Source organism: Accipiter gentilis, chromosome Z (genome assembly GCF_929443795.1).
Source record: "Accipiter gentilis chromosome Z, bAccGen1.1, whole genome shotgun sequence".
Classification (NCBI taxonomy): Eukaryota; Metazoa; Chordata; class Aves; order Accipitriformes; family Accipitridae; genus Astur; species Astur gentilis.
Window position 1 is genome coordinate 86,264,554 of NC_064919.1, and position 25,701 is coordinate 86,290,254.

Sequence of the window (25,701 nt, forward strand, 5' to 3'; positions counted from 1 at the left end):
CCTTCTCTGGGAAGCCATTAGTTTTCACTCTACTTGGAACATCTAATAAAAATGGGATTATCGCTTTTGTAACATACTGCACTGCATGGGGGGTAAAAAATCTCATTATAAAGCAGCTTCTCATAAATAGAATATCATTTTATATCCAGGTTAGATAATACAGGTTTTCTCCTCTAAACTAAAATGCTAGAAAACTATTTCAAAGTTAAGAAGCATTAAAAGCAAAATGTCTTTGAGGTTTTTCATTCTTATTTTTGAGGCAAAGTCAACCAGTCAATTCTGTGGCCTTCCACGCTGAAGACAATTTATTGCTAAAATCTAAAGGCATACAGCACATGGTAAATGGCACCAAAGCAAAGGACATGGGGGGGGGGGGGGGGGTGTGTGTGTGTTAAGAAAAAAATCAACACAAATATTTCAAAGTAACACATTCACCAGCCAGGGCACTACATGGCAATGAAAGTTTGCTGGGATGAACAGGCCATTTTCTATTGCTTTCAAGCAAACACAGAAAAATCAAACAAGCTGTTTGAGGTGCAGATAAATCACCAGAAATTGCATCCACAGAAAGATGCTTTTCCCCTATTTATTTCAATGACATGATGTCTGCATGAAAATATTTAGGAACAGGAATTACTGAAAGCCACTGTTTGTATCAACAGGTCCCCCCAAAACACCAAATCAGAGTCCAGGGCTGCAGGGCATCCTGCACGTTCATGGCCTGCATGTAAGAACCGCCGGTGAAATCCAACATAAGCCTGACGTTAAAAAACCCCTCGTGTTTAGAAAACTTAGAAAACAGTCATACTGTTGCATTAACTTTCCTTAAGGTAATTTCCTTCTAGCACAACTACAGTCCATGTGCGATGCAAAAGAGAAGAAAAAATTACCTATTATCCTTGAACAGCTCAGACCGGAGATATTTATCTTTCGCTATCAGAAACCAGGGCTTTGTGACTGTGCCCCTCCCAATACCTGCAGAGGCAGATATCACGGGTTTAGTGAAACTATTCATTACCTTCAATTCCTTTCTTTTTTCTTTTCTTTTGATTACAAAAAAGGAAGAGGCAAGCTGATGCTCAGAGGGTTCAGTATTTAACAGCTCTGGCCACAGGACATTAATTCCAAGAGCCACTTTCAGAGCTTGATCTTTTATTATTATATAATTTGACTTGTGAAATCTCTTGATGTACACCGGTGTGAGAGCAGAAGCAGCCTCTTTTCTCTGGGGTTCGCTATTATGAACACTCCTCTATTATGATTAAGAGATCAGTAAACTGAGATTTAATTTAATGGTCCAATTAAGGTTTGAACCCAGAATATAAAAGACTTGTCTATTGATCGTTCTTATGGTGACATTAAAGCCTATCCGAAGCCCAGGCTCCCAGCGTGCATGGTATGACGTAAACCTGCGTGTTTCAAAGCATCCTCGGAGCCACGCAGCTCTAAGCAACAGAAATCCCTTGTTACAATACCAACAGAGAAGTAATAAAGAGAGCAGGAACTCGTTTTCATATTGTGTGTTAACAAAGGTATAGGTTGGCTATTATGCTACGAATCTATCACTGACATCTTACTAGTATTATGTTGCTTTTTGATTACTGAAAACTGAAAGCTGGTATCTCTGAAATAAGACTTTTCCAAAATAAAGTTTCACAGGGTCAAAGGGTTCCACCCCTAAATTCAGAACAATTTTAGGAAATTTCCTATCTGAAAAATGGCTCTAACTGAACACCATTCATTCCCCTGTTGTAAGAAAGAAGCCACGAAGATAAGTTTAACAGAAGTACTGCACACCCTATTCACCTAATTTCTTTTGCTCAATTCACACATCTCGTTTAAAGTTTGAAATGCTTGCTATGCTAAAATTTTACCATTTAAAAATCATGATTCCTGTAGGAGAAGCAACTCCTCTGTTCCTACACTTAAGTATTCAAATAAGAATTAAAAACAAATGAGAATTAGGAACCAAAAAGCTTTGAAGCATTCATGCAGCAATCTTGGGGTTTTTTTCAAGTTTTTCGCCTTAAGAAGTGCCTTTGATTCGGGTAACTTGATTTCACTAGTTTTCTGCACCAACTGTCCCATCGCTATTCTCCAATGAAAGAGAAAGCTCTATGTGAAAGAGCTTCCTGAAAGCACCGTGGACATCAAAGAAAAAAGGCAGGAAAACCAGAATGCTCACCGAGTGTAAAGCCATGTGGGAGAGAAATTTGTTTATCTTCCTATGTGAGCACCCTAATGAGTTTCAAGCCAATAATTACACCTCATTATTGGCACCGTTAAAAACTTTTATTAAGCAATTGGTAAGTTCTCCTTTCACCACACACACACACTAACGATTTCAGATTTTTCGGTTGAATGTGGCCCTTAATAAGCAGGCAGGTCAGATCACACGTCTCGCTTCTGCATAAACGTTTTTCTTCTTTGCTGAACACACATACTGGACTATTTGAATAAACAAATGCCTGGCAAACTCAAAATGTCTTCTGCTCCATACACAGAGATCCTCACTGAAGAAAGCTTAGGTTTAAAAACACTTCACCAACGTACACATAAAATAAATAAAAAATATTTTCAATAAATACTCATAGGCCCAGAAAAAAAAGGCCATGGTAGAAGACATAATTAATACATGTGTTAGAAAGTCATTATCATTCTGCCACACACAGCAACATGTGAAAAATTTGATTAGTTTCCTCCTTATCCCTAATTTATAAAAGCAACAACTGACAATCTAGGGGGAAGCAGAGGGAAGTAATTAGTTTTCTTCTTTTAAGGACAATAGAATATGAAAATTGACAATAATAACAATTAACCTGATTACTTACAGCCTATAAAAAGGTAGGCAGGAAAAATGACATGTCGTGCACTCCATCAAATAACATGGGGGGTATTACAAAGATGTGCAATTCTATAAAGATGACTGAAAAAGGAAAACATTGCAAGAAAAATTTAACCACTTTATTGAGGGACACTGTGAACTAACCAAAATTCAGATTCACAAACCCAACAAATATTTATATCAGAAGCAAAAACCACTCTTGGATAAGCAGTGAACTGTTCTGCACACAATCTAGTTTTCATTTCTGCAAACCCAAGCACTCAAGAATTACACCAGTACCCAAGAACAAGGCACACGTTTAAATGATTACAAATTGTGTGCTAAAACAGAAAAAAAATTTCGCGGCAAATGCTTTCATAATTCACTTTTTAATCCGGAGTTACTGTTTTAATCATAAAAGTTTTACAGTACTCTAACAATCTTACTCAGAGCAATTAGGGCCATCATTGAAAAAATGGCTGATAAACTTGGAACCATTAGACTCTGAATGCACATTACTCCATTTTTTAAAAAGTTAGCTACATGGTTTCATATGCAGGAACATAAAATACACAGCTACATGCATCTATTATCAAAATTCAGAGACTTCCTCAGGAAAAAATCAAGGTAAAAGACCAATTATGAGAAATACATTTTTTCCTTCTCGCCATATGTATTTTTTACTTTCTGTAGCATTAACCACAGTAAGCTTTTTTTCCTCAGCCAGCAAGAAATTTGCTGATCAAAGCTACCTGCAGCTAGTAATTAACAAATATATTGCAGTAGCAATACAGTGTTTCTACAGAAACTCACACATTCCACCTTAAAGACAACTTTTAATCCAGCATAATTTTAAACTGAGTTTAAGAGTGCAGTTTAAAGCAACATCATGTACTCTTATGCTTAAAGAACTGTGATAAATGTTTGCACTCACGAAAATCTCAGACTCCTATAAGAGGAAACCGTAGCAGAAGAATTAAATTACTAACATAGGAAACCGTAAAACAAATGGTTTGGCTGGGGAGATGAAAATTCTCAAATACAGCAGCAGATATCAGAACGGATGGGAATTTTTCTTGGTAGCTTATGAAACACAATTGACTCTATGAAACGATGAAGACTGCTGAAGAGCGCAAAGGGAAAGGAAGGCTTCAGCCTTCTCTCAGATGACAGAAAGCGGACTTGGGGAACCACAGTGATGCAGCCATCCTCTACAAGCATGGATATTTAAGCACGCTGCTTACAACTGCATTTAAAAAAAAACAACAAAAAAACAACATTGAGCTACTCCAGTGCCCAGCATCATGCTCCAAGATCTCCTACAGCACTCATCACCATCACCTCCAAGGCTGGCTGACCAGTGAGAAGTAGGATTACCATCTGCTTCTTCCAGACAGCACCAGAATCAGCACGGCCGGCTCTACGTGTCACGCTTTGCTCTCGTAACGGGTACAGGAGGGCTACGATGACACCCAAGTACAACATACTGCATTCTACAGCATGCCGTGTTAAAGTCTCTGTTGTGTATCCCTTTGAAGCACACCCTTTTTCCTAATTCCACCTGGCTCCTATGAGCATCAGGAGGATGACAGAAACCTTTCTTCCTATCGGTCCCTGAATCCCACTGAACTCTCTATGAAAGCCAATGAAATCAACAAAATATAACATTGATATAATTACGTGCTATCTTTTGATACTTAAGTTCCTTAAGTCATCTAACGGGGAGAAATGCAACCGATGAACTGTCCTTAGCGGCTCACACAGCCCTGCATGTGAACAGCTGCGGTGACAGTGTAGAAAAAAAACCAAAACTGCACAGTGTTTCTAGCCTCATAAAGTCATTTAATGTTAAATGTGCATGTCTAATTAGCGAGGTGCATGGCAACCTCTAGTGGTATATGCCTGCTTAGAAAACAGCTAACATTCCAATATATGAAGCTATAGGAAAAGCATTTGCCTTAAGTAATCAGTCATCTTCTTGTCACTAATTTTATTAGAATGACATGGTGATGAGATGTCAGAATACAGCTGTTCGGGGAAAGACTCTCCTCTTAATTTCCAACTGTCACACATACTAGAGCAGCCAGGCTAGCTGTAGAAAAGCTGAATATCATGAAAGGTGTTTCCCAAATAGGTTAAAGGAATTAATGCGAACTGACTTGCAGTTTTAAGTGACAAAGCAAATACCTGCACTAATATGCCAGTTAGATGCACAGCTTTACTTTTTGGTAATTGTACTTGTAGAATAGAAACCAAGGGAAAAAAAACCCCTACCCTTATTGCAGGTGTGTAACACTCCACCTGGTTGTGCTTTGTTGCTTAGAGACTATACAGCCAATTCTGGCAGTCATTTGTGACAATAATGACACGAACACACATTTTATTTTATTTCTTTATAACAGTCTACCAATATAATTTAAAGGTAATACAAATGTCAGCCCTCCACAAATGCAAGGGAGAGACAGTGCAGTGCAATATCACCCTTGGCACTATGGCGATAAAATAGCTAGGTATATAATAATAGGTAATTAAAACCAAACCAGTGGTAACAGCAGATAGAGAAGGGAAGGATCTCAAAGGTAGGACTGTCTACAATAGAGGACATACAACATTAAACGAATACTGCCCTGGATCTTATTATAAGCCATCTATTACATCTATTTTTACTTCCAGCAGCTGCTTCTGATAGATTGATACAAATCTGTCAATTTTCATGCTTGCTGGAATGTGATACAAATTACCCAACATGATGAAGTTGTATTTTACTGAGCTCTTAAGTACACTACATTGAATACTCCCAGCCAATTCTTTCACAGAACATAGTCTTCAGAATTTAAAACAATTGGCAGTCTCTGCTCAGAATAGGATTAGGAAAAAGCCTGCATGAAAATGGAATTACTTCTCACATTAAGGAAGGAATCATTAGAGCATCTGGTGAGGCTTAAATTATGACTGTCTATTCAGTTGTATTGCTAAGCAGATTTTAAGTGTTTCACAACTACTTAATTTAAAAACCTATACCCTAAAATGCTTTATGTAATATAAAGTACCATCTTCTTTTTAGGCTTTTCCTTCACGGCAAACACTTTTTGATTATGGATACTGTGGGCTCTTCTCTCAGAGATACTTGCACTCTGATGGTAGAACCAGAATGGGAATTTAAATAGAAATATTCTGCTTTGGAATCATAGAGCAAGCTGGGTCCATCAGCGCTGGCTAAATTTAATAACAGTGGCTAACAGACTTCATAAGGTAGGAAAAGGCAGGACAACGTATGCCTCGAAACATCAATCTCTCATGAAATGTATGTGTTTGTAAGTATTTATTCCTATTGCTTTTCTTGATAACGGAAACTTTATAAAAATTCTGTGTATACTGAAATGAAATCAGGTTAAAATATTTCCTTTATGGTGCTTAAGCCTGCCAGGGAACCCAAGGTTGTAAAGCTCCTGAGAAGAAAATGTTACCATACTAGCAATAAAGACTTACTGGAAGTAAGACGACTATTCCTTCCAGCCTGCCCATGTCCTAACCCCACAGGACATTTTACAACAGATTTTAATATATTTTTATAGTGGGGTCTTTTGACTTATAAGCAATCATGATCATAGTGACAAATTAAACCGCAATCTTGGTGGCCGTTTTTGCCTATTGTCCAGTTTTCTACCTGCAAAATAAGATCTTCGCTCAACATTAAACATAAAGGGGGAAAAGAAAAATAAATCAAACACACTCCCTAACGCTCCTCTTGTTTTTCTGGTTCTGTTTTAAATTTAAATTCACCTCCTCCATTACAATTTCTACACTATACCAATACGGAGCATCCAGCTACAAGAAGGCAGAACCTTAAAAATAACACCATGGAGTATCTTTGGACTATGCAAGAATATCATATTCTATACGATATATATCATATTGCCGTTTTGTTTTGCTTTTTCAGTTTATGAGTATGCCCACTTTCTGTGCCTATCCTTACATTACATCCAGCTATAAAAATACAGGTCCAACCCTGCTGGCACCCAACGGTTGGCATAACCAGCATCCCTCTCAGACTGCTATACTACCACACTACAGTTGGTTGGATATTGTTTGGTTATTATTTGTAATACTGCCCAGCTCAGATCCCATGTGAAGTCTCGCCGCTAAAAGCCATAGAGAAACCACCCAACAGTAGCTACTAAGAGCTGACAACTTTGGAAGAACTAAGAGTTTCAAATAAGCCACTACGTGTTTGCTCTAAAGTCTTTCTCTCTCTTCGGCACATTTCAAGCATGGCTTTGTTAGTCCTTCACACAATAAAAGACAGATAATGTGACAGACAATTTCAATGTGACAGAATTTTTTTTTCCTGTTTTCTGCCATTCACCCCTATTGCCTCCTTTCTGTGTGCATCAGTGTTAAGCAACGAGAGAAGTCTCCCCGCTTTCAATAAGAATATCAGCACAATTATTTCACAACTAAAATCAAGCAGCAATCTTCAAGTCTCATTATAACTATTCATGTCTAGAGACATGACGACTAAGGCACCCAAACGTCACAGCAGATTGTTGAAAAGCTGCATACAAGGAGTACAAGAGAATTTCTGGGTGTTGCACATCCTTCCTTAGGTCTTGAGATGGGTCTTATACATCAGGGACTCAATCTGCCTCAAAGATGCCATTACACATGGTGAAAACCGCATGTGAAAAGGCTGGAGAAGGCTGGTGTGGGGAGGAGCCTCGCAGCACATAAAGGCTCCTTTTACGTTACTGAGTTGTAAGGTTGAGGCGAGACGTATGTACAAAGGTACCGAGGTTGCTGCTTCTCTACTGATGGCTGCCACCTCTTCCGATAAGCCAGCAGACCACATGCTTAGCCATTTCAGAACCCAATTAAATCAAAAAAATCCAGCTGAGCTTACTTTGAACCATGAGTTTAAATGTTGAACAGTAGATGTCCATAAACTCAAAGCATTTTGACAAAAGCCAAGCCACCCAGAAAAACACATGCAGTGATGCTAGATGACTACAAGATTACTGAATGGTGATAACAGCCGGCTATAACGGGACTAGCAGGATAACATCTTCCTGGCCCAAATATAGCCAGAGGAACACATCTTGCTTTGGTCTGCAGAAACAGCAGTAGAATAAAATGGAACAAAATCAGAAACCGGGAACATAAGAAAAAGCTCTGAAGTTGCAAACAAAGTATCACGCTAAAAAACAGACCAAGTTTTTGAGCATCAAGGTAGCGCATCTCACACCATGCCAAGATCTATGACTTCAGAGGTCAACATTTGCAAATGCTTGGAAAACTCAGACTCCATGCCTATGATTTGAGAATGAAGAGAGCAGGGATGTAAGACAATGTCTGTAACAGATAATGGGAAAACAGCTCCAATTCAAACTCTGAACACTCATTATCACTGCCAAGGGTTTGAAAGGAAGGCAAAGTATCAAGCAGGGAAAAGGTAATGGCAGAATGCATTCATCCTGGTTACTTGTCCATACTTTTACAACCAACCATTTCCAAAAGAGAAGGGGCTCAGAGAGAATTAAATCCTAAAGAGCAGTGATTTAGAAACAAGATGTATCTCTTGTTAACCCAGTCCTTTACAAAGTGTGCAGGCACGCAATTATCATTTTCTTATTTTTGGCACACTGTCTGTACTTGACAAGCACTTTAACAGTTTATTCCAGATCTCATTAACAAGGACCTTCCCGGTTTCTCTTGGAGCATGGAGCAGGGCTTGCTGCCAAGATGAGAAGGATGCCCGATGCATGATTACCTGCCTTTACAAAGGGCTCTGCAGCACAGATACAAACTAGGAAGGACCAACTTCAATATCTACTTTAAAGTTATGGCCCTGTTTTAGAACCAGAGCAGATATTGACTATTTATTAGTATACAGACTAATAAACTTTATCAGTTGAAAAGCACTGGTGTGGGGTTTTTTGCCCATCTTTGCAGGGCACCGTCACAAAATGTTCATTGTGTTTTGTCTGATTTAACAAATAGATCCTTTGCCAAATATGCAGGAAGAAGTAAAGCAAGTTGAAAATCCAGTCTGCATAGGACTCGAGAACGACCACTCAGTGCATTTTTATAGTAACGGGATACAGGACTAAAAAAAGCATAATTCACACAAATCCCTGAAAACCTTCCAGTTTGAAGGCAGGTACCGTTCTGTTCAGAGAATCAGAAGTTTCTCAGAGAAACTAGTATTTTCTGTGCATTCAGAACAGATTCAAGTATAAAGCAAATAAGGTTTATTCTGGGATTATTTAGTTATTCAGTTATCATTTCAGCTATTTAGCTCATCAGTATCTATTAAGGCATATAAAATTCAAGTTTCTCTACTCCTGAGTTTCAGCAAAGATGAGTTTCAAGAGAAGTCTTTATATTTACCTGATGATCCTCTGAGCAGCATACTGATGAAGTGAGCGGAACTGTGCTGACATATTTGCTAAGGCTGCCAGACAATTTGTATGAAGGTATTTGTCCTGTCGGAAAGAAGAGGAAAGAAAAAAAACCCACATCAAACTGTCCTTTTGGTATATACTGACACCTATTGCAGGAACCATTCAAAAGACTGAGTAATATATGTTGCTTTAAAGGACACTGTCAAAAGCATACAGCAGACATGCAAAGTGTATATAGTTGGTCATATTTTAAATGTGTCTTCTTAAAACATAAGGCTTACAAAAGAGCGATTGTTTCATACAAATTTCAGAGCGTGTATGTATACAGAGATATGTATATGTGTATGTCTTCATATCTTTAGTAATGTTGATTCACAATGACATCATAAATGTAACAAATACTGAAAGACATTCTCCTCTCTCTCCTTTTTGTAGTCTTAAACCTAGAATTTTCTACTTCATAACTCATCTCCCTATCAACTCTTTCAAAGCATTCTATATCTCTCACAACTATAACCGTACGATACTTCGGAGGTCTGGTCCCCTTGCTAGCATCCCTGAAACCATTTGAGCAGATAAGCATTTAGAGGATGGCCCTATTGAAGTCAAAGGTTTTCACAGAACCAGGTGTGTCCACTTATCCGATCCAATAGGGATTTATTTCCCTATTCAAGTCTAAAATATGCATTTACATAACATAACAGATTCCAAACCCTACAAATATATGCCAAGAATGTCCTCATTTCTTCCAATTCTTCTGATCATAAAAGGGAAATCCTTAAGTTTTCCAATTTAAAATATATTTAAATATTTGTTGCTACTTTTTCATGCAAAAACTTCTGTGCCTTTAAATGTTGAAAGTATTCAAAAGTGCATGAAACCATGCTTATATGTTTGAGATAAGGTAGAGAATCAAATACTTGACAAATGTACAAAATCTGATACGAGGCTATAAAGTTGAAGTGGTTTTGCTTTGCTAAAGCTCAGAAAGGTTTTATGGCCTGGTCACTGTCTTAATTCATACAAACACTAACAATAGATAGAGCTGAAATTCCCACTTCTGAGTAACCGAATAGAGACAAGCAGCCTACAAGGAATCATTTCTACTCATCAGCCTAAGGAACTTTTCCTTCTCATCTGAGGATGAGCAGTTCAGTGCCTGGATCACAGACTTTAGAGAAACCTACTCAATGAATTGAACGATAATACAGAGATGGTGTTACTAGTTCAGAACCATTAATACTGTGCTTAGCTAATACAGCTGATCTTCCCGTTCCTTCCCCCCTGTAAATTCAGATGCCAGCTGGTTGCAACAGAATGGAGAAAAAATCCCACACCCTGTTTGAAACTGAATGAATGCTGTCGGAGTTAGAAATCCACACTACGTGCAGAAATGCTACACGCAACTCTTACCCTTGTCCGTGTCATGTTGTACTGGATGGTTCTTATCACAACTAGTATCAGGAGACTCCCAAGTGAGATCTCTGTTAAGACACGCTCAGCATACCAAGTGATATTTTTCAATATCTGAAAAAAAAACCACAAACAACAAAGTTCTTCAGCACCTAGGTCTGAATAAGAACGTAGAAAGTTGCCTGGACTCTCACATTCCTTAAGACAGGTAAATTAGCTCCCAGCCTCTAATGTGACCAAAACCAACTGGATTCTAAAGCAAGAAGATCTAAAAAAAAAAAAAAAAAGAAAGAAAAAAAAGAGACAGATCTCTGCAGTATTATCACCCAGTAGATCTCATTAACTTTATCACAAGTCATGTGGAAACACACCAAGTGTAGAAAGATGATTAAATTTGGCAATTCCCTAATTTCTATGCCCTGTGCCACCACATTCCTATATTCTTTTTAATCCTATCCTTTACACTTTATAAAGTCTCCAATTCCACCCTAGCCACCTGAATAACGTTGCCAATTCCTCCCCATTTTCCCTCATTACAAGTTGGGCAAGAGGCAGCACGTACGAGCTCTGACTGATGGGCAAGAGCGCACATGCTGAAGGATGCAGGGCAGATCAACAGGTTAACTGTTGACTTCACACCAAAGCCTTTCTCTTGCCAGAGGTGAGGTCTCTTCCCCTAATAGGTTAGAAAAAGTCATCAGCTAGGTTAAGAGCTTCATATCTTTCAGTGCTCTCCACTATCAGGGTGGATGGAGTTTACCACCATTTTGGACTTTATTGCAGAAGGAGAATCAATCCACTCTTTCCTCTTCCTCAGTCGATCAACCTAGAGTGATATAGCAAACACATGCACAAAACCCCCCTGCCTTAAAAGGACTGGTAAAAATTAGTCAAAAGGAACTGCCCAAGAACCATGAAGATCCACTATATCATTTTGATATATTTGATATATTAAGTATGTTTCACTGAAACTTCATGTTCAGATGTCTTAAAAAAAAATCCAAACCCCACCAACCTCACCGATCAACTTCATTAATTAACCTCTTCTCTTAAAAAGCTGTATGAAAACACACTTCTGACTATATCCCTTCTCTATCAGCTCCAAACCCAAAGCAAATAAGACTATCCTATCAAATACTCAGCACGATGACAACGAAGACCTTTGAGAAATGCATCCAACAGTTCCTCTCACAGCAAAATTTGCAGTCGTGACAGACCTACACGTGATTAATCAGAAACATTCAAACCAGCAGAATTAAAAGGAAAAAAAAATTATTTTTTTTAACGGAAACATTTTCACAGGACTCCTCCTTTGGGGCAGAAAAGCAGTGACCACCTTCACATAACCAATTTTTCTCAGCTACCCCCAACTTGATGCCCCTGTAAGTGCCCAGCTGCCCAGGCCACCCATCAAGGCACTTGCTTTTCGAGTACTCCACCGCAGAGCATCCCAAGCTGAGCTCTGCAATGGGTATCATGGCTTTTCCTAGCATTTGGGATAGGGGTATTGCTGGCAAAATCAGGGTATTATTTAACACAAGGTGCTGGGGGAGATTATATTTCCCTCAGCACTGCGTAGGATCCTACCGTAAGTAATACTTAATAGTCAAGACATAATTACACGTATATTTTATCAAAAAACCTTAGTCAATAGATCCTAAAGCAAAACCCAAGTGGAAAAAAAAGAATCCTATGAAACTTATTCTAAACAAGGGTAATACTTTATAAGTACTATCTTTAAAATGCCTTTTTGGATTTTTTTTTTTTTTAAAAAAAACATTTTTTCACCTTCCAGGCTCTGCAAATTCCACATGCACATACATTCCTTTCATTTACCTCCCACCCTCATTCTCACCTTAACTGTGTGTCTCTCAAAGGTCTTTGACAGTACAAGAGACATTTGAAATAGCATCTTAATTAGGATTCATCAAACACTCTCCTCCCTCACTTTATTCCTAGCATACCGAAAAGCCTCTCTTTCTTGAAGGATTTCAGAGAAGACTGCATTTGCCTATGCTGAAAGATCCTGGTGGGTTTTTTTGATGAACCTCCTAAAAAGCAGGAACCTCCTAAAAGGATTCTTACCCATTTATGCTTTGAAAATCATGCATACAAAAGGCCTATGCAACAAGAGGTACATCCCAAGTATCATTACAGACTAGATACACTAAAATGAAAAAAGATACAGCCACTGAAGACATCCAGGAGGCTCAGGAAATTAATGCTAGTAGGTAAGCTGATGCAGTTCGAGATATAGAAGTCATTTCTGTACCGTATATGAAGAGACAAAATAAAAGTTCAAACCATTAAAATTTAAAAAGTAGCTCTGCTATCACATGCTACCTTGTACCTGACTTTTTGTCAGCACTGTCCCATTACCCACAAGGGAGCTGAAGTGAAGCCAATAATTATAACCTATAGATGGGAAAACGACTGTTTAATAGTAGTGCAGTGCTGGCTAAGGTGACAAACATCCCCAGCAACAGGTTCAAGTGTGACAATTTCTGGTAAACACCTTTTGCTAAAAGGATAGAAAAATCAGAATACGGAAAAAAGAGAAAGACTTGAGAGGTATTTAAGGGAAGAATGGTCAAGGCTGAGGAGCAAATAGGAAACATGAAATCACTACAAGAAAGGTTTCCACATATAGCAGGCTATGAATGGATGTGGAAACAGGTATAATTTCTGGTTATAACAAGTCACTAATACTATTTTAAGAGAAAGCGATTATGGTATAAATGAAAGCAAGTCATCCAAGCAGTTTCGGTAAACAAGGACAACTAGTCAGGACGGACAACATAAATGATTAACAGGAGCAGCCTGAAAGACAAAGAAAAATCCACGTGTATTTTCACAAAACAGGCGACTGCAAAGTTAAAAAGCTGTTAATTGAGTAATTCATGGATTACACATACGAACTTCACTGCAAGAAGATGCTCTGCTAGAGAACCTGATCATCCCAAGGCTGCTAAGCATAAACCTATGAACAGATATAGCAAATTAATGGGTTACTTCACAACTGCAAAATGCTAAAACAAGTGCAGACAGTCGCTTTGGTTGCAACTAATTGTTTGCGATTTCTTAGAAACAGCTTACTTATGACTATGTGAATATATCTGTTTTCAAGACAAGATTTTATATAAAGAAATAAATGAACCACTTTGACAATGAAAAATATCTCAAGCTATGCGCTTGAGCCTTCCAGAAGAAAAATATACTGTTACCTGAAAAATCATGTATGATCATTAAGTAATGGTTACACTCTGTAATAGATAAATATAAGAGGGATAAGTTGTGGTTGCACCTTTCATTTCCTGACTTCTGAATGCTTAGATTACTGAAAATTTAGCATACTCTTTAAAACAAAATAGAACTATGAAAATGGATAGTATAAAACACTGTTTGTTTTGACATGACGCACAATATCAATCCAAACCAATAGCACATAAAGGGACATATTTCCAGATGCTTATTGAAAAGAAAATTCACCCAACCTTCTCAAAAACGATACCCAAGGGTTGGTGGTTTTTTTCCCCCCTCTGAGACAAAATACACTTACCCCCACAAAAAAAGATTAACTTATTGATTAAATCTCTAATAAGCTATTTCTTACAGCCTCTCATTTCTGAGTGAAATAGGAAAGCAACCTCCTCCCACAAACGAAACGAGGGCCGTGTTTCCTCCCACCCCCTTTGGTGCTATTTTGTGGGGCACATCCCTGTACCTTACCAACCACAGTGGAAGTTCCCTGATTCACACTCAATGATCTTAAAGGTCTTTCCCAACCTAAATGACTCCACGCGGCTTCCACCATCGCCAAGCAGCAACAGGAGCATCCCTGGGAGCACAGTCCCATTCCGCAGGAGATGGAAGCGGCACCTACGCAAGCTCCAGCTCGTCCCTGTGTATCTCACCTGATACATGGCCCCTGGAGAGGGGAGGATGCAAACAGCCCAGCTGGCTCTGGGAGCAGCAAAATGAGAATATGCAATCACCACGGACATCAGGCCACCTCCGGCTACGTATCTGCTCCGCAGATGGAAACAGACTGCTCCTCTTCCCCCCTCCGAGATTTAAAATTTGGTCAAATTTAGTCAGATTATCAGCAGCGCAGCCCTAGCACAAAGGCTACCTGCCAAATTTCAAATTCCTAATGCAAAAAATGAAGTTACCAGAGCTTGTTAAAGAACATGTCGACAGTTGTAACCATGGACAAGACATGCTCATCCCTACTCTCACTCCAGAAACGGCCAATGGTGTTTTTAAAGTTTCAGTGAGAACCAGCCCCAGAAAATTACATTCACTGAGACAACTATGCCTTAGAATAGTCCACTACTCTTAAAAAAAAAATAAAAATTCAAAGTTAAAAAGTTACATACCAGTCCCTGTCACCTCTAGTCTCCTCTCCCCTGTACTGAAGAAAGCAACCATAGCAGGCAGGTAATGAAATGCCTATTTAAAAAACAGCAGCAACCACCACCATCCCTCACCTGGTTTTGGGTTTCAGAAGCATGAAACATGAAAGTACCTTAAATTTCAAAATCATCTACCTGAAATCAGTGCCACAATTTGAACAATCTCATTGGTTTGCAGATAATATTAAAAAGGGGAAAAAAGAAAAAACAAAAAGCTCAGACCTGGGATAGTCTTGCAAGAATAATTAAAAAAAATTTTTTAAAAGGTTTTGATTAATTACTCTTTTTAGCACCAAGCTCCTGGACACCTGCAACTCAGGGTGCAAGAACTGCAGATGCAAAGAACAGGAACTCGGTTCTATATATACTGAGAACCGAGATTCTCAGTTTCCCATAACTTTGTTTGTGAGATATTTCTTAACACATTAAAAATAAACACAGTTAAATTGTGATTTTACAGTCTATTGCTATTTACTACAGCATGAAGTACTACGATAGTACTATAGGTTACTGCTACATAAAGTATTATATGATGTTATTTTGACATCTGGTGTAATTTTATTTACGGTTTCATAAATCAGAGAAGAAAAATCACCAATACTTGTCCCCTTTAGGGAATTCTTGCATTTACTCGTTTACTCTGTTGTTATTATTATTATTAGTGAAAGAAATGGAACTCTATGTGGTTACAGGGACCTAACTGCATTTAGCCAATTGCAGGAACAGGACCTATGGTTTTGATCATATTTTCCAGGCAGTTAAGACCACATTCATTTTAAACAAAAAACGCTTCAGCAGTCAAAAAGAGTTTCTGTGGTTTCCTGAGCTCTTTACCAGTCGGTATAATCACAAGATTTATAAAACTGTGCTTACTAAAATTAATCTTAAAAATCAATAAATAAATGTGGGTTAAATACCACAAAGGAAAATAGCCCATAAATGGACTGTACAGTCATGCTTCTTATAAGAACAGTACACAGGATACACAGCAGCAGAGAGAAAAACAGGTTGATCTAAAATACAACAAATCTTTTTTTCTTCATACTGTACCCAAGTGATGGGGAAAAGAAAATAATCCTGCTGCAATTGCTAAAATTTGATAAATACTTGCAGACAATAAGAGTTTCATTTCAGTTGTGTAACTGACACTAGATGTTTATATCTTACAGAAATACCTAAACAGGTTTCCCAACTCCCTTCATTTTGCTGCCCTGTAATACCCTCTCAGCCTTTAGGAGATGTGGAGTTATTATTTAAGAAAGTATGAGACTAATTTCTTACTTTACACTGTACTTTTTTAATAGTAACTTGGTCATTCGTACCCGGAAACACCCACTTAAAAAACCTCAAAAAGATGGGTGAGTGGGAAGTGATTTATCGATATGGTTTTGAATCCTTCTTCCACAAAGTGGGGCACTAACTACACTTATTCCCCATCACGGGATCTGTAGGAACCCCCTACCCATATATCCATTCCCCAACAGTTCCCAAGCTAAGATGTGATGCTCACATTTGTTTTCCGATATCCACATCCTTCTGTAAAGTTCAGGAATGGCACAGGTCACGTAGATCAAAAAGGTAACTTTATTTTTTTGAAGTATAACATAATGTGTTTTTTCTATAAATAAGGAATCCTATGTAAGAGTTGGTCTCACGGTCATCGACTCTATATTATACTTTATTTAGGTGACTTTCGGAGCGTGCAGTTTAAGATTTGAACAAGAGGAGACCTCTTCTTTCTCCTTCACTGCATCCAGTCCATCCCCATGACACCAAGATTAAGAACATGGGGCAAGAAAAAGCCTTCCAATTCAGTAAGAAAAGCACAGCAAGGGTGGAAAAGCAATCTGCGCTCTCCTCCGGCATGAAACGTGCCCTGTCCATCTGAGAATGGAGAAAAGGGAAGAGAAAGAGTAGTAAGGAACAGAGGAGGGCAGGAGGAAGGGTTAAGGTTATTCCACATCTATCCTCTGCGGTGTCATAACACTCCATTGGTTTTTGATGGTAAAAGTTTCCACTTTCACAGCTTTTTCTGCAGGAGGGCCGACAGGAGAAGTTGACATAGACAGGCCTGTAGGCTCAGGCATTTTACAGCCACCTCATTATCTAGCTGAGAAGCAAAACCAGCAAAACTCTGGCCACATAGCGTTCTGAATGAATGGATGCTTCACACCAGAGACTGTGGAGTGGGAAAACGCAACCACAGAGTAAAAGAAGCAGTTAGTGAAAGTCTGAATCAAAATCAAAGATTAAATTGAGAAGATGATGGAAGAAGCAAAGGCAGGACTGAGAAAATCAGTGCAGGGTAAAAGGAACAAGGTGGCGTTTGGGTTTGTTTTTATTAAAATGGAGGCAGTAAACTAATATCCACATTGCACAGAAAACACTACAACTATATTGGCAGGGTTAGCTGCAAAGGCAAGAATAAACTGGACAAGAAAACTTGATTTATGTTTTCATTCCACAGCTGGATCCTCATGAACAATTTTAGGGAAATCTTCCACTTTTACTTATCCAGTAAGGAATTTATTGAAAGACCATGTGTAAAGTCTTTAAAATGAATGAAGAATGACAGGGGAAGAGACTGAGGAAGGAGTGAAACCTTGTCTGCTGTACTCTAACCCGCAACAAGCTCAATTTAGGAGAGGAGTTGAACGACTTAGTGATATGGAACCCCAAAACACACATCACATGTGTACACACACATGCATATGTATAGGTTCAAGGCACACGAAGATGAGGCAGAAGAGAGCTTCAGGAAAATGTCGTTTCAGTCAACTGCATGGTTACTACAGCTGCTCCTCCTAAAAGCCGCTTCCTAAAAGGTACTCCCAGGAAATTGCATATAAACATCATCTCTTCTTGCTTTCTACATAGAGAGCTATAGGAAGTAATCTGAAATTTCAGCGAATAAACACTGTAAGTCTCTACTGCTTGGCACCAAGAAAAAAATGCCAGTTCCCTCCAAAACAGGCTGGAAATTTACCTGGGAGAAGAGCTCTGTTTCGATACCTTGAAACTTGCTTCCAGCTTTTTGCATTTCATTAATTTCACATAACCCCGAATGAGAGTTTCCATGTCCCAGACAAAAAATTAAATCAAATCAGTGCAGACATCTTCTGCATTATCATAGCTTTAGAAGCTAGGAAACTAGAACATAATTATCCCAGGTATTCTCCAGCACAGATGGTCAAGGCCCATCAAAGCTAGTCAAACTTTGGATCATATTATATGGACAACATAAAATAGATATTAATCTAGCAGAAAGGCAGAAAAAGAAATGCCAAGTGAGGAAGTAACATTCAGCCTGGAAAAAACCCCCTCCAACTAAAAGCTCCTCTCAGCTGCATCAAACTGGTTAAGCAAAGTTTTTCAAGGGAAATAAAAAAGGTTTTCTGTTTTTCTCTCTCTTCTAGCCCCACCACTTCCATGGCAAACACTCAGCATCTTTGAGGCAGCCTGCCTGGCTATTACTACATTAATTTGTAACAGGAAGCACCAAAAAAAAGACAGAAAAAGAGGTATATGCAGCATCTCCTCTACAAGAGCGAGCGCATTTGTTCACTCAGGAAATCTTTGAAATTACTCTTCTAACTTCAGGCTACTAGTCCTTACAAAAGAAATACGTATAATGCCATCAAATTTGGACAAACACAGCCTCTGCTGAGGAGAGAGATATACAGATGTATCTTTATAAAAATAAATACTTAAACGATTTTTAGACTTGAAGAATTATTTACCAAAACAACTCACCACTTCATGAATGGATCGGTTGAAGCCATCATCCTCTGTAAGGATCAGCAAAATGATAAGAGCCATATAAACATGGTGTGAATTCCTTTCTTCAACGTGATAGAGAATTTCAAGAATTGGCAGAACCTTTAGGGAAGGAAAAACGCGCGTATTAGTTTAGTTCTCAAATACCTCAGACAATAAACAGAGGAGACTCTAAACCTCCTGTGTATCACCCTGCCCTTAACAATATCATAGCCATTCCTCCCTCTTGAAATAACCACCCCTAAATAGTGACGTGCAGCATTCAAACACCTTCCATCTGTTTCACTCTGTCTCCACAAGAGAGTCTAAACAAATTCTTTCTTGTGGTCAGACATGGAATTTCAATTCCTAATAAATGAGATTTCCAGCCATACTAGTTACCATAGGCTCTGAAAGCTTTAGTTCCCCTCTAGACTATGGGAAAATAAAATTGTTAAACAAGATTTTCACACGTTCAAGCAGGAAACCAAGTGTTGCTAACCATTTGTGCTAGCACAAGCCTGGTCTGAAAGGACCGTCCTCATCAAACATAGCCAGGCATATTGGAGCTGAGGTGCACGGAGGCATTTCGAGACCTGAAACTCAAATCCCATTTTGGTGTGTGGAGATAATCCCAGAAAAGAACCAGTTTGGGTTGGATTAAGACTAGAAAAGGCCTGTTTTTCCAATTCTAGGTAATATGCAGCCAAAGAGAACTGACATTATGATGAGAGTTCAGCCCAAGGTCTTGCAACATTTCCACCAGGATGAACAGCTTAAGCCAAAGTCTTGCAATAATAATGAAAATGAGATTTCATTGCAACAGCAAGCATACCTGAATGCTAGTCTAAAGTTAATCCAGATGCAAACGTTGTCTCTCTACCAACTGAAAATTAGCTTTCCACTGGCTCAGTACAACGTGGCTTCCCCAGGCTGCAGAAATAGGCCTAAATCACAAAATACCCTGGAAAAAGGAACTGGAGAAAACTCTCAATTCCAAGATAGCAGATGAGATGCAGAATTTGTTCCAAGAAGCTTCTAGACACCTAAAGACTTTCTGTTTTTCAAAACAGGCCGAGTGCAGCAGGATGAATCATGTGAAACCTATTCTGGTGAGCGGCCAGGACACCGAGTGCTTCACAAGCCTCTGAAGTTACCAGAATGTTCTCTCACAATCAACCAGTCCCAAAACAGTTGGAACATATTAAAAACACACAACAGTTTCTATTAAAACCAATGAGATTGATCTAAATGCTGCAGGCCACAAAACCTTTTGACGGATGCTTTGGCCAAGGTCAAGACAATACCACAACAAAAGCAGAGGGAAAAAGTATTTACACACTGCAAACATCCTTCCTTTACCATTTCAAAAGATCCTTCACAAATCTCTCTCTCCATTTGAAACTGGAGTCAATGTCTTTGTGTTTTGTGAATATAGGTCTTAAGAGTAAAGACCAGGTTTTTCACTAGAACATCTACATAGCATATAGCTAAAAAACATTAGTCCTTTTCCTTGGATGGGAGAAAAGGGAGTCAAACATCACTGCATTAGTCCGCTGTTCAAATTATTTCCACCTCCAATATTTATATCGCACGTAGCTTTGCATTGCATAAGCACAAAGTCATTTCCAAGTCCAAGCGTTACAATAAGCTGCATATAGCAGGAAGCAATGTAAAACTACTGAAGATTTGCATTTACAACTTGACCTTGCAGAGAGAACAAAAGAAGCCTTTCTGAAGGTAACCTGTGGAACAACTTCTTAGTTTTTCTAAGACAGCTTCCAAATAGCTGTGTCTGTTAATTTTTACAGCTACTCAAAATTGAATACACTGCCTTATAAAATACATGCCTTGCACTCCTTCAATGTAACTGTGATGCAGCCTGGTTAGTGCTAAATAATACCATACAAAACACTCTGGCGAAACATATTCCTTCACAACAGCCCAACGTATCTCCTCTGTCAACACCCATTACTATTAGGCCAAACTGTAGCTGAAAAAGCGCATTCGTGTTCCTTAAGTGCTCCAAGTCCTAAAAGTGTGCTGCTACAAACTACATTAAAAAAGGTTACCTTGATTCTGACATTAAGACATTATAGACACTTCCGTATGAGCTGATATGTGAAAATGCTCTTACTAAAGTTTCATACTAGCTAGTGAAATCACTCTTACTCTGAAGAGCGGTTTGGCTCTCCAGATCACCGCATTCAGTCTTCCTGCCCCAAACACCCCTTGCAAGCTTTCAAAACCTCTTCTTCCCACCTCCACTCCCCCGGCCATGCTTTCCTTTCCACTCCTCTTTCAGACTTCTCTCCATACACATACCAGACCAAACTCAAGGAGGCAAATGGCAACCGATCTCCATCTACCTGCCATTTCCAGGTGAAAATGGAATCAATTCATACAGTCTCTATAACCCTTCCTCCTTCAAACACTTTTTCCGTTCTATACTGGTTGCTGACATACACACATCTTTAGAACAACTATTACCATTCTGAGGACAAAGCCTATTTGACAAGTCACCACTTAAATCAAAAAGAGTTAGGATGTACGATTAAATTTAAATTTTAATTATATTAAAATTTATCTAGAATTGTAACCAAAATGCATTTCTACACTTTTATGTTACGCACATACATTAAAACTTTTATAGCTGTCTTGTTACGCAGTGGCATTGTCCAGCCACGTACTGAGAAGACAACAACCACTTCGTTTTGCATTGCTGGCCCTTTTATTCATAGTCATTAAACTATCATTGCTGGACTACTACTAACACTCCTCCATCAGGAGCAGCTTTTAACTGGCAAGACACAGCCACCATTAAAAAGTTATGTTTAATCCCCAAAACAAGGGGCAGGTAAAAACAGACACTGAAAATTGCAGGTGCTATATTCAGTCCAAGGTCAGGAACAGTTTCCCCAGCAAAGAGTTTTAAAATAGCTTGTCTTTAATATACAACAAAATACAAGACTGCATAGCCACACGAGTAACCTGCTTAAGCCAAATTTATACCACAGGAAAAAATACTGCTGTACCATCAGTTGATATAAATACATCATCATATACGTTATTTCGGTCCAGTCATGCTGAGCAGCAACAAAATGTCAACTCAGCAGCCAAAGCAAACATATTCAGTGGGAATAGCTTATTTCTTATAAGCAGATCTCACACTGGTATTTTTACCTGCAATATGGGTGGTAACTGCTCTTTCAAACAGAAAAAGGCTCAACGTTCTCCCATCCACAGACCACGACACTATGCTTAATTGCCCCCTCTTTCACCAGTCTCACCAATTCCTGGAGAATCCTTGCAAGTACTTTCAGTAAGACAGGCAAATTCCAGATGTGAACGTCTCTAACAGCATCAGATATTTAACCCAATTATTTTATAAAAGTATACAAAGTCACACGTTTTAAGTTACGGAAGATACACAAACATCCTATTCATTCTACCAAGCAGACTTATTATAAGAACAAAAAGATACATTGCCCTACTAATGATAAACCATTATAAAGCACAACAGAAGATGAAGGTATTTATCTCTAATTGACAGAGGTAGATTCATACACAAATTAGGAAGTAAGCTGAGACGTTATCAATTACAACAGTTAAGAAAAACACACTGAATCAATTTATAAATTAAACAAAAGTTACAAAAGCACAAAGACATTTTAAAAAACCCCTAGGAAATGTCACAGAACATCTGCTAGTGATGCTTCCTGGGCACCAAAACCAAGAAGAATTAAAATAGGGGAAAACACAACAGATGTGATGCACCGAGTGCAGTGAAATAGGAACAACCTGCAAACCGCCTAAAAGTTTAAGATGAGCGCTCAGCTGACTGCTGACGTGATCTCTCATATAGCACAGACCCTTATACTTCACCCAACTGCCTCTGTATGAAGAAGCCATTGACTTAGGCCACATTCCTCCAAAAAGTCATCCACCCTCATTCAAAGATATCCCTAGAGAGTACTGGTTTGCCTCTGAATTAATTACCTTAACTGTTTTGCTCCCACATCTCTAAGTTGTGGGCTTCAACCTCCAGGCTTTAGTTCTTAGCACGTCTCTGAGAGCAGAGAGTCCTTTCTGTTCAAGGTTTTCCCCTTGCAAAGGCACGTATGCATCCTGATGCTTCTCAAGCTCTTTCCTGACCAACTGAGCTAGCTTTCTAAGCCTCTCACAGTTTTATTGTTAATTTTAAAGCAAAAAAAAAAAAAGTTTCTCTACACTCTCTCCATTTTTCAATAGCCTGTAAATATTTTATGAAGTATGGTAGTACACCACCAGAATAGCACGCAGCGTGTTAGCACCACTCTTGCAGTTGCCATATAGGGAAGGAAATAACCAGCTCCATTACTCCTGCCCCTTCGCCTCGTTTACAAGCCCAAGACTGAATTAGCCTTTTTCACCGCAGGGTTGTAATTGGGACATCATGATTTCTTCGTCCAGTAACCCTCCCACCCCCAATCCTTTCTGTGTCTGGCTCAGCCTGTGTTACTAAGCAATTAAAAGTGCTCTTCTCAGTTGGCTGCGGCTCATCCTTACCTACTCGCCTGCTAAAAACAAGAGGATCGGTCACAGATGTCAGTAATGTGTCAGTAGGGATCACAAAAAGCAACAGTGTTAATGAAGAGCAAAATAAGAGCAGACAGTTTCAAATTTTGGTATTAAAAAAAATAAATCAAACAAGCTGTTGACTTTTCAGTGATGCTTTTCTCAATTTTCTCAGCTTTTCCCACAAAGTCTTTAATGTTGCTGATTATTTCTGTGATTCTGGGAATTTTTTTTTTATTTTTTTCTTTTTGAGGGGAAGGAAAGATAGGTGATAATATATGAAAATATCCCACATTGCAGAGCATCTGAGTACCTGCATCTGGATTTGTTTTGACACATGCACTTCATGCTTTTTCTGGAAGTTTTACAATATATCAGACATTATAATTATAAAACAATGCACAAACTTAACTTTTACTTCTCTAAAGGTAAACTGATACGGCCAGCAGCTATGAAACATGTCATATCACATACTAACAGCCCAGAAAATTAAATATGACCATTTGTTCACAGAATTCACACAAAACGACTCAGCTCTCACCTAGATAATCTGCAGCAGACTAACAGGAGTTCAGTCCTGAATCAATTCAATATCAACCATCTCACCCAAGTTTGCAAAGAGTGGTGTCTATCAACTCTGATTTTAGCAATACATCTGCTAGAACTTGGACCGAGACCAAACTCATTCCATATCTGCCATCAAACAGGCAAGGGATCTAATTATCTGGCAAGATTTCAAATATTAAAATGGAAAGGGTTCTCTATTCCGTTACCAATTCCCCTAGACAGCCATTATCTTATTAAAGGAATGCTTTTTAATAAGTAAGATTTGTTAAAGTGGTTTGTGACATTACTAAACGTAGTGGGGAGCATAAGCTAATTTATAACCTACAAAAACCGTACCAGGTGTCTGTTATATTGGCCATTAACCACAATCCCATTTAAAGCAGTTAAAACGTCACTATAGTTGCATTTCTACAAAAGCTGTCAGCTGCTCCTTGAGGAGTTTCAGCCTCAGGTCAACCCAGTAAGACATTTGGCATATCAGTCAAGTTACAGTTCATTTTGTTAACTATTATCCCTGTACGCACACAGTAAGCTTGTGTAACTTTTTGGCCTGAATATCTAAAAAAGAAAAAGAAAAGAACGAATAGTACGATATCTGCTACCGCTTGCTTTACACCGTGCCCAGAGGTCAGCGGGTTTGACCTGGATCAGAGCGGGCACTGAGAAAGATGGAATCAAAGACAGCCTGGTAGCTTTAGCAGTACTATCTTTTACTGCAGTGACATGTTTAGCATCATATTCCTAAGATGACATAATAAAAATCAATAAGTGAGCTAGAACTGGTGAATAAGTGAGTCAGAACCTACTGCTCCCACCGCAGAACAGGGAACACTGGCAGCTGGTGACAGCCAAGCTTCCAGGATCACCCCTTTGTGAAGAGTGTAAGACAAGCAGAGCAATACTTACAAGATTTTCTATGTCCGTTCGTGCCAACACATACGTCCGTACGTTGCCGTTTTGATGCAGAAGCATGTATAAAAGAAGAGTCGCTTGATCTGATTTCTGCTGCTCACACAAAGCTGTGTATAAACTGTTAAAATTAATCTGGAAAGCGTGTGGATTTGACGATGAAAAGGCAGTGCTATCTGAAATAAAGAAATAAAAAAAACCAATCCTTAACAAATACATTTACCATCCAGCTATTTAACTTCATAAACTCTCTCAGTGAAATATTTCATACAGACACCACGGTAAGGAAGAAGCAAAAGTTATCCGTGACTCTTATCACCAATGATCATAAGCCTCAACAGGGCCTCAAAAAGCTTCAGCTGTGCCAAAAAGCTGAGGTGGTCCTCCCACATGAGCTCCAGTATGAGCCCTGTATCTGCACAAGACACTCATCTTTCTTTATAAAGCTATTCTATTCTTCCAAATGGCTTCCACCGTCAGAAAGGAAGGCAAACCCAGGAGCTGCTGCTTCAAGGAGGGCAGCTACAGTGTCTTCTCTGGGACCGATGTACTGATGATTCATGGATTTCCAAACCCTGCACCCTAAACTTTCAGGTTTAGGTCACTGGCATCAAGGTGGAGTATCTCCTATCCTTTTCTGGGCACAAAGGGCATATGCACATAGGTCAAGACTATCAGGAAATTTTCAGGGAAACATAGTTGTGGTCAGGACTTCAAAGATGTGTGTGTGGTGGGGAGTTTAGTGGGTTAATTGAAGTGATTTAAAACACCACAATCATATAGTCTAACATCCCTCAAAGTAACAACAGTTTGTTCATGTTCACGATACAATCCATGCCAGAGCTGGAAGTGAGAATAA

The 25,701-nt window shown here is 38.9% G+C and overlaps 1 protein-coding gene across 6 annotated transcripts in view; it reads right to left on the minus strand.

Annotated features, from left to right (window-relative positions):
- The window catches only part of DYM (dymeclin), a 218,582-nt gene that overhangs the window by 104,530 nt on the left and 88,351 nt on the right, over positions 1 to 25,701 (minus strand). For all 6 annotated transcript variants that reach the window (XM_049794455.1, XM_049794454.1, XM_049794453.1 and 3 more), the window contains 4 exons: positions 24,840 to 25,018; positions 18,807 to 18,932; positions 10,639 to 10,752; positions 9,212 to 9,306 (listed from right to left, as the gene is read on the minus strand). In XM_049794455.1, the coding sequence (XP_049650412.1) occupies positions 9,212 to 9,306; positions 10,639 to 10,752; positions 18,807 to 18,932; positions 24,840 to 25,018 (514 nt within the window). The remainder of the gene's footprint in view (positions 1 to 9,211; positions 9,307 to 10,638; positions 10,753 to 18,806; positions 18,933 to 24,839; positions 25,019 to 25,701) is intronic.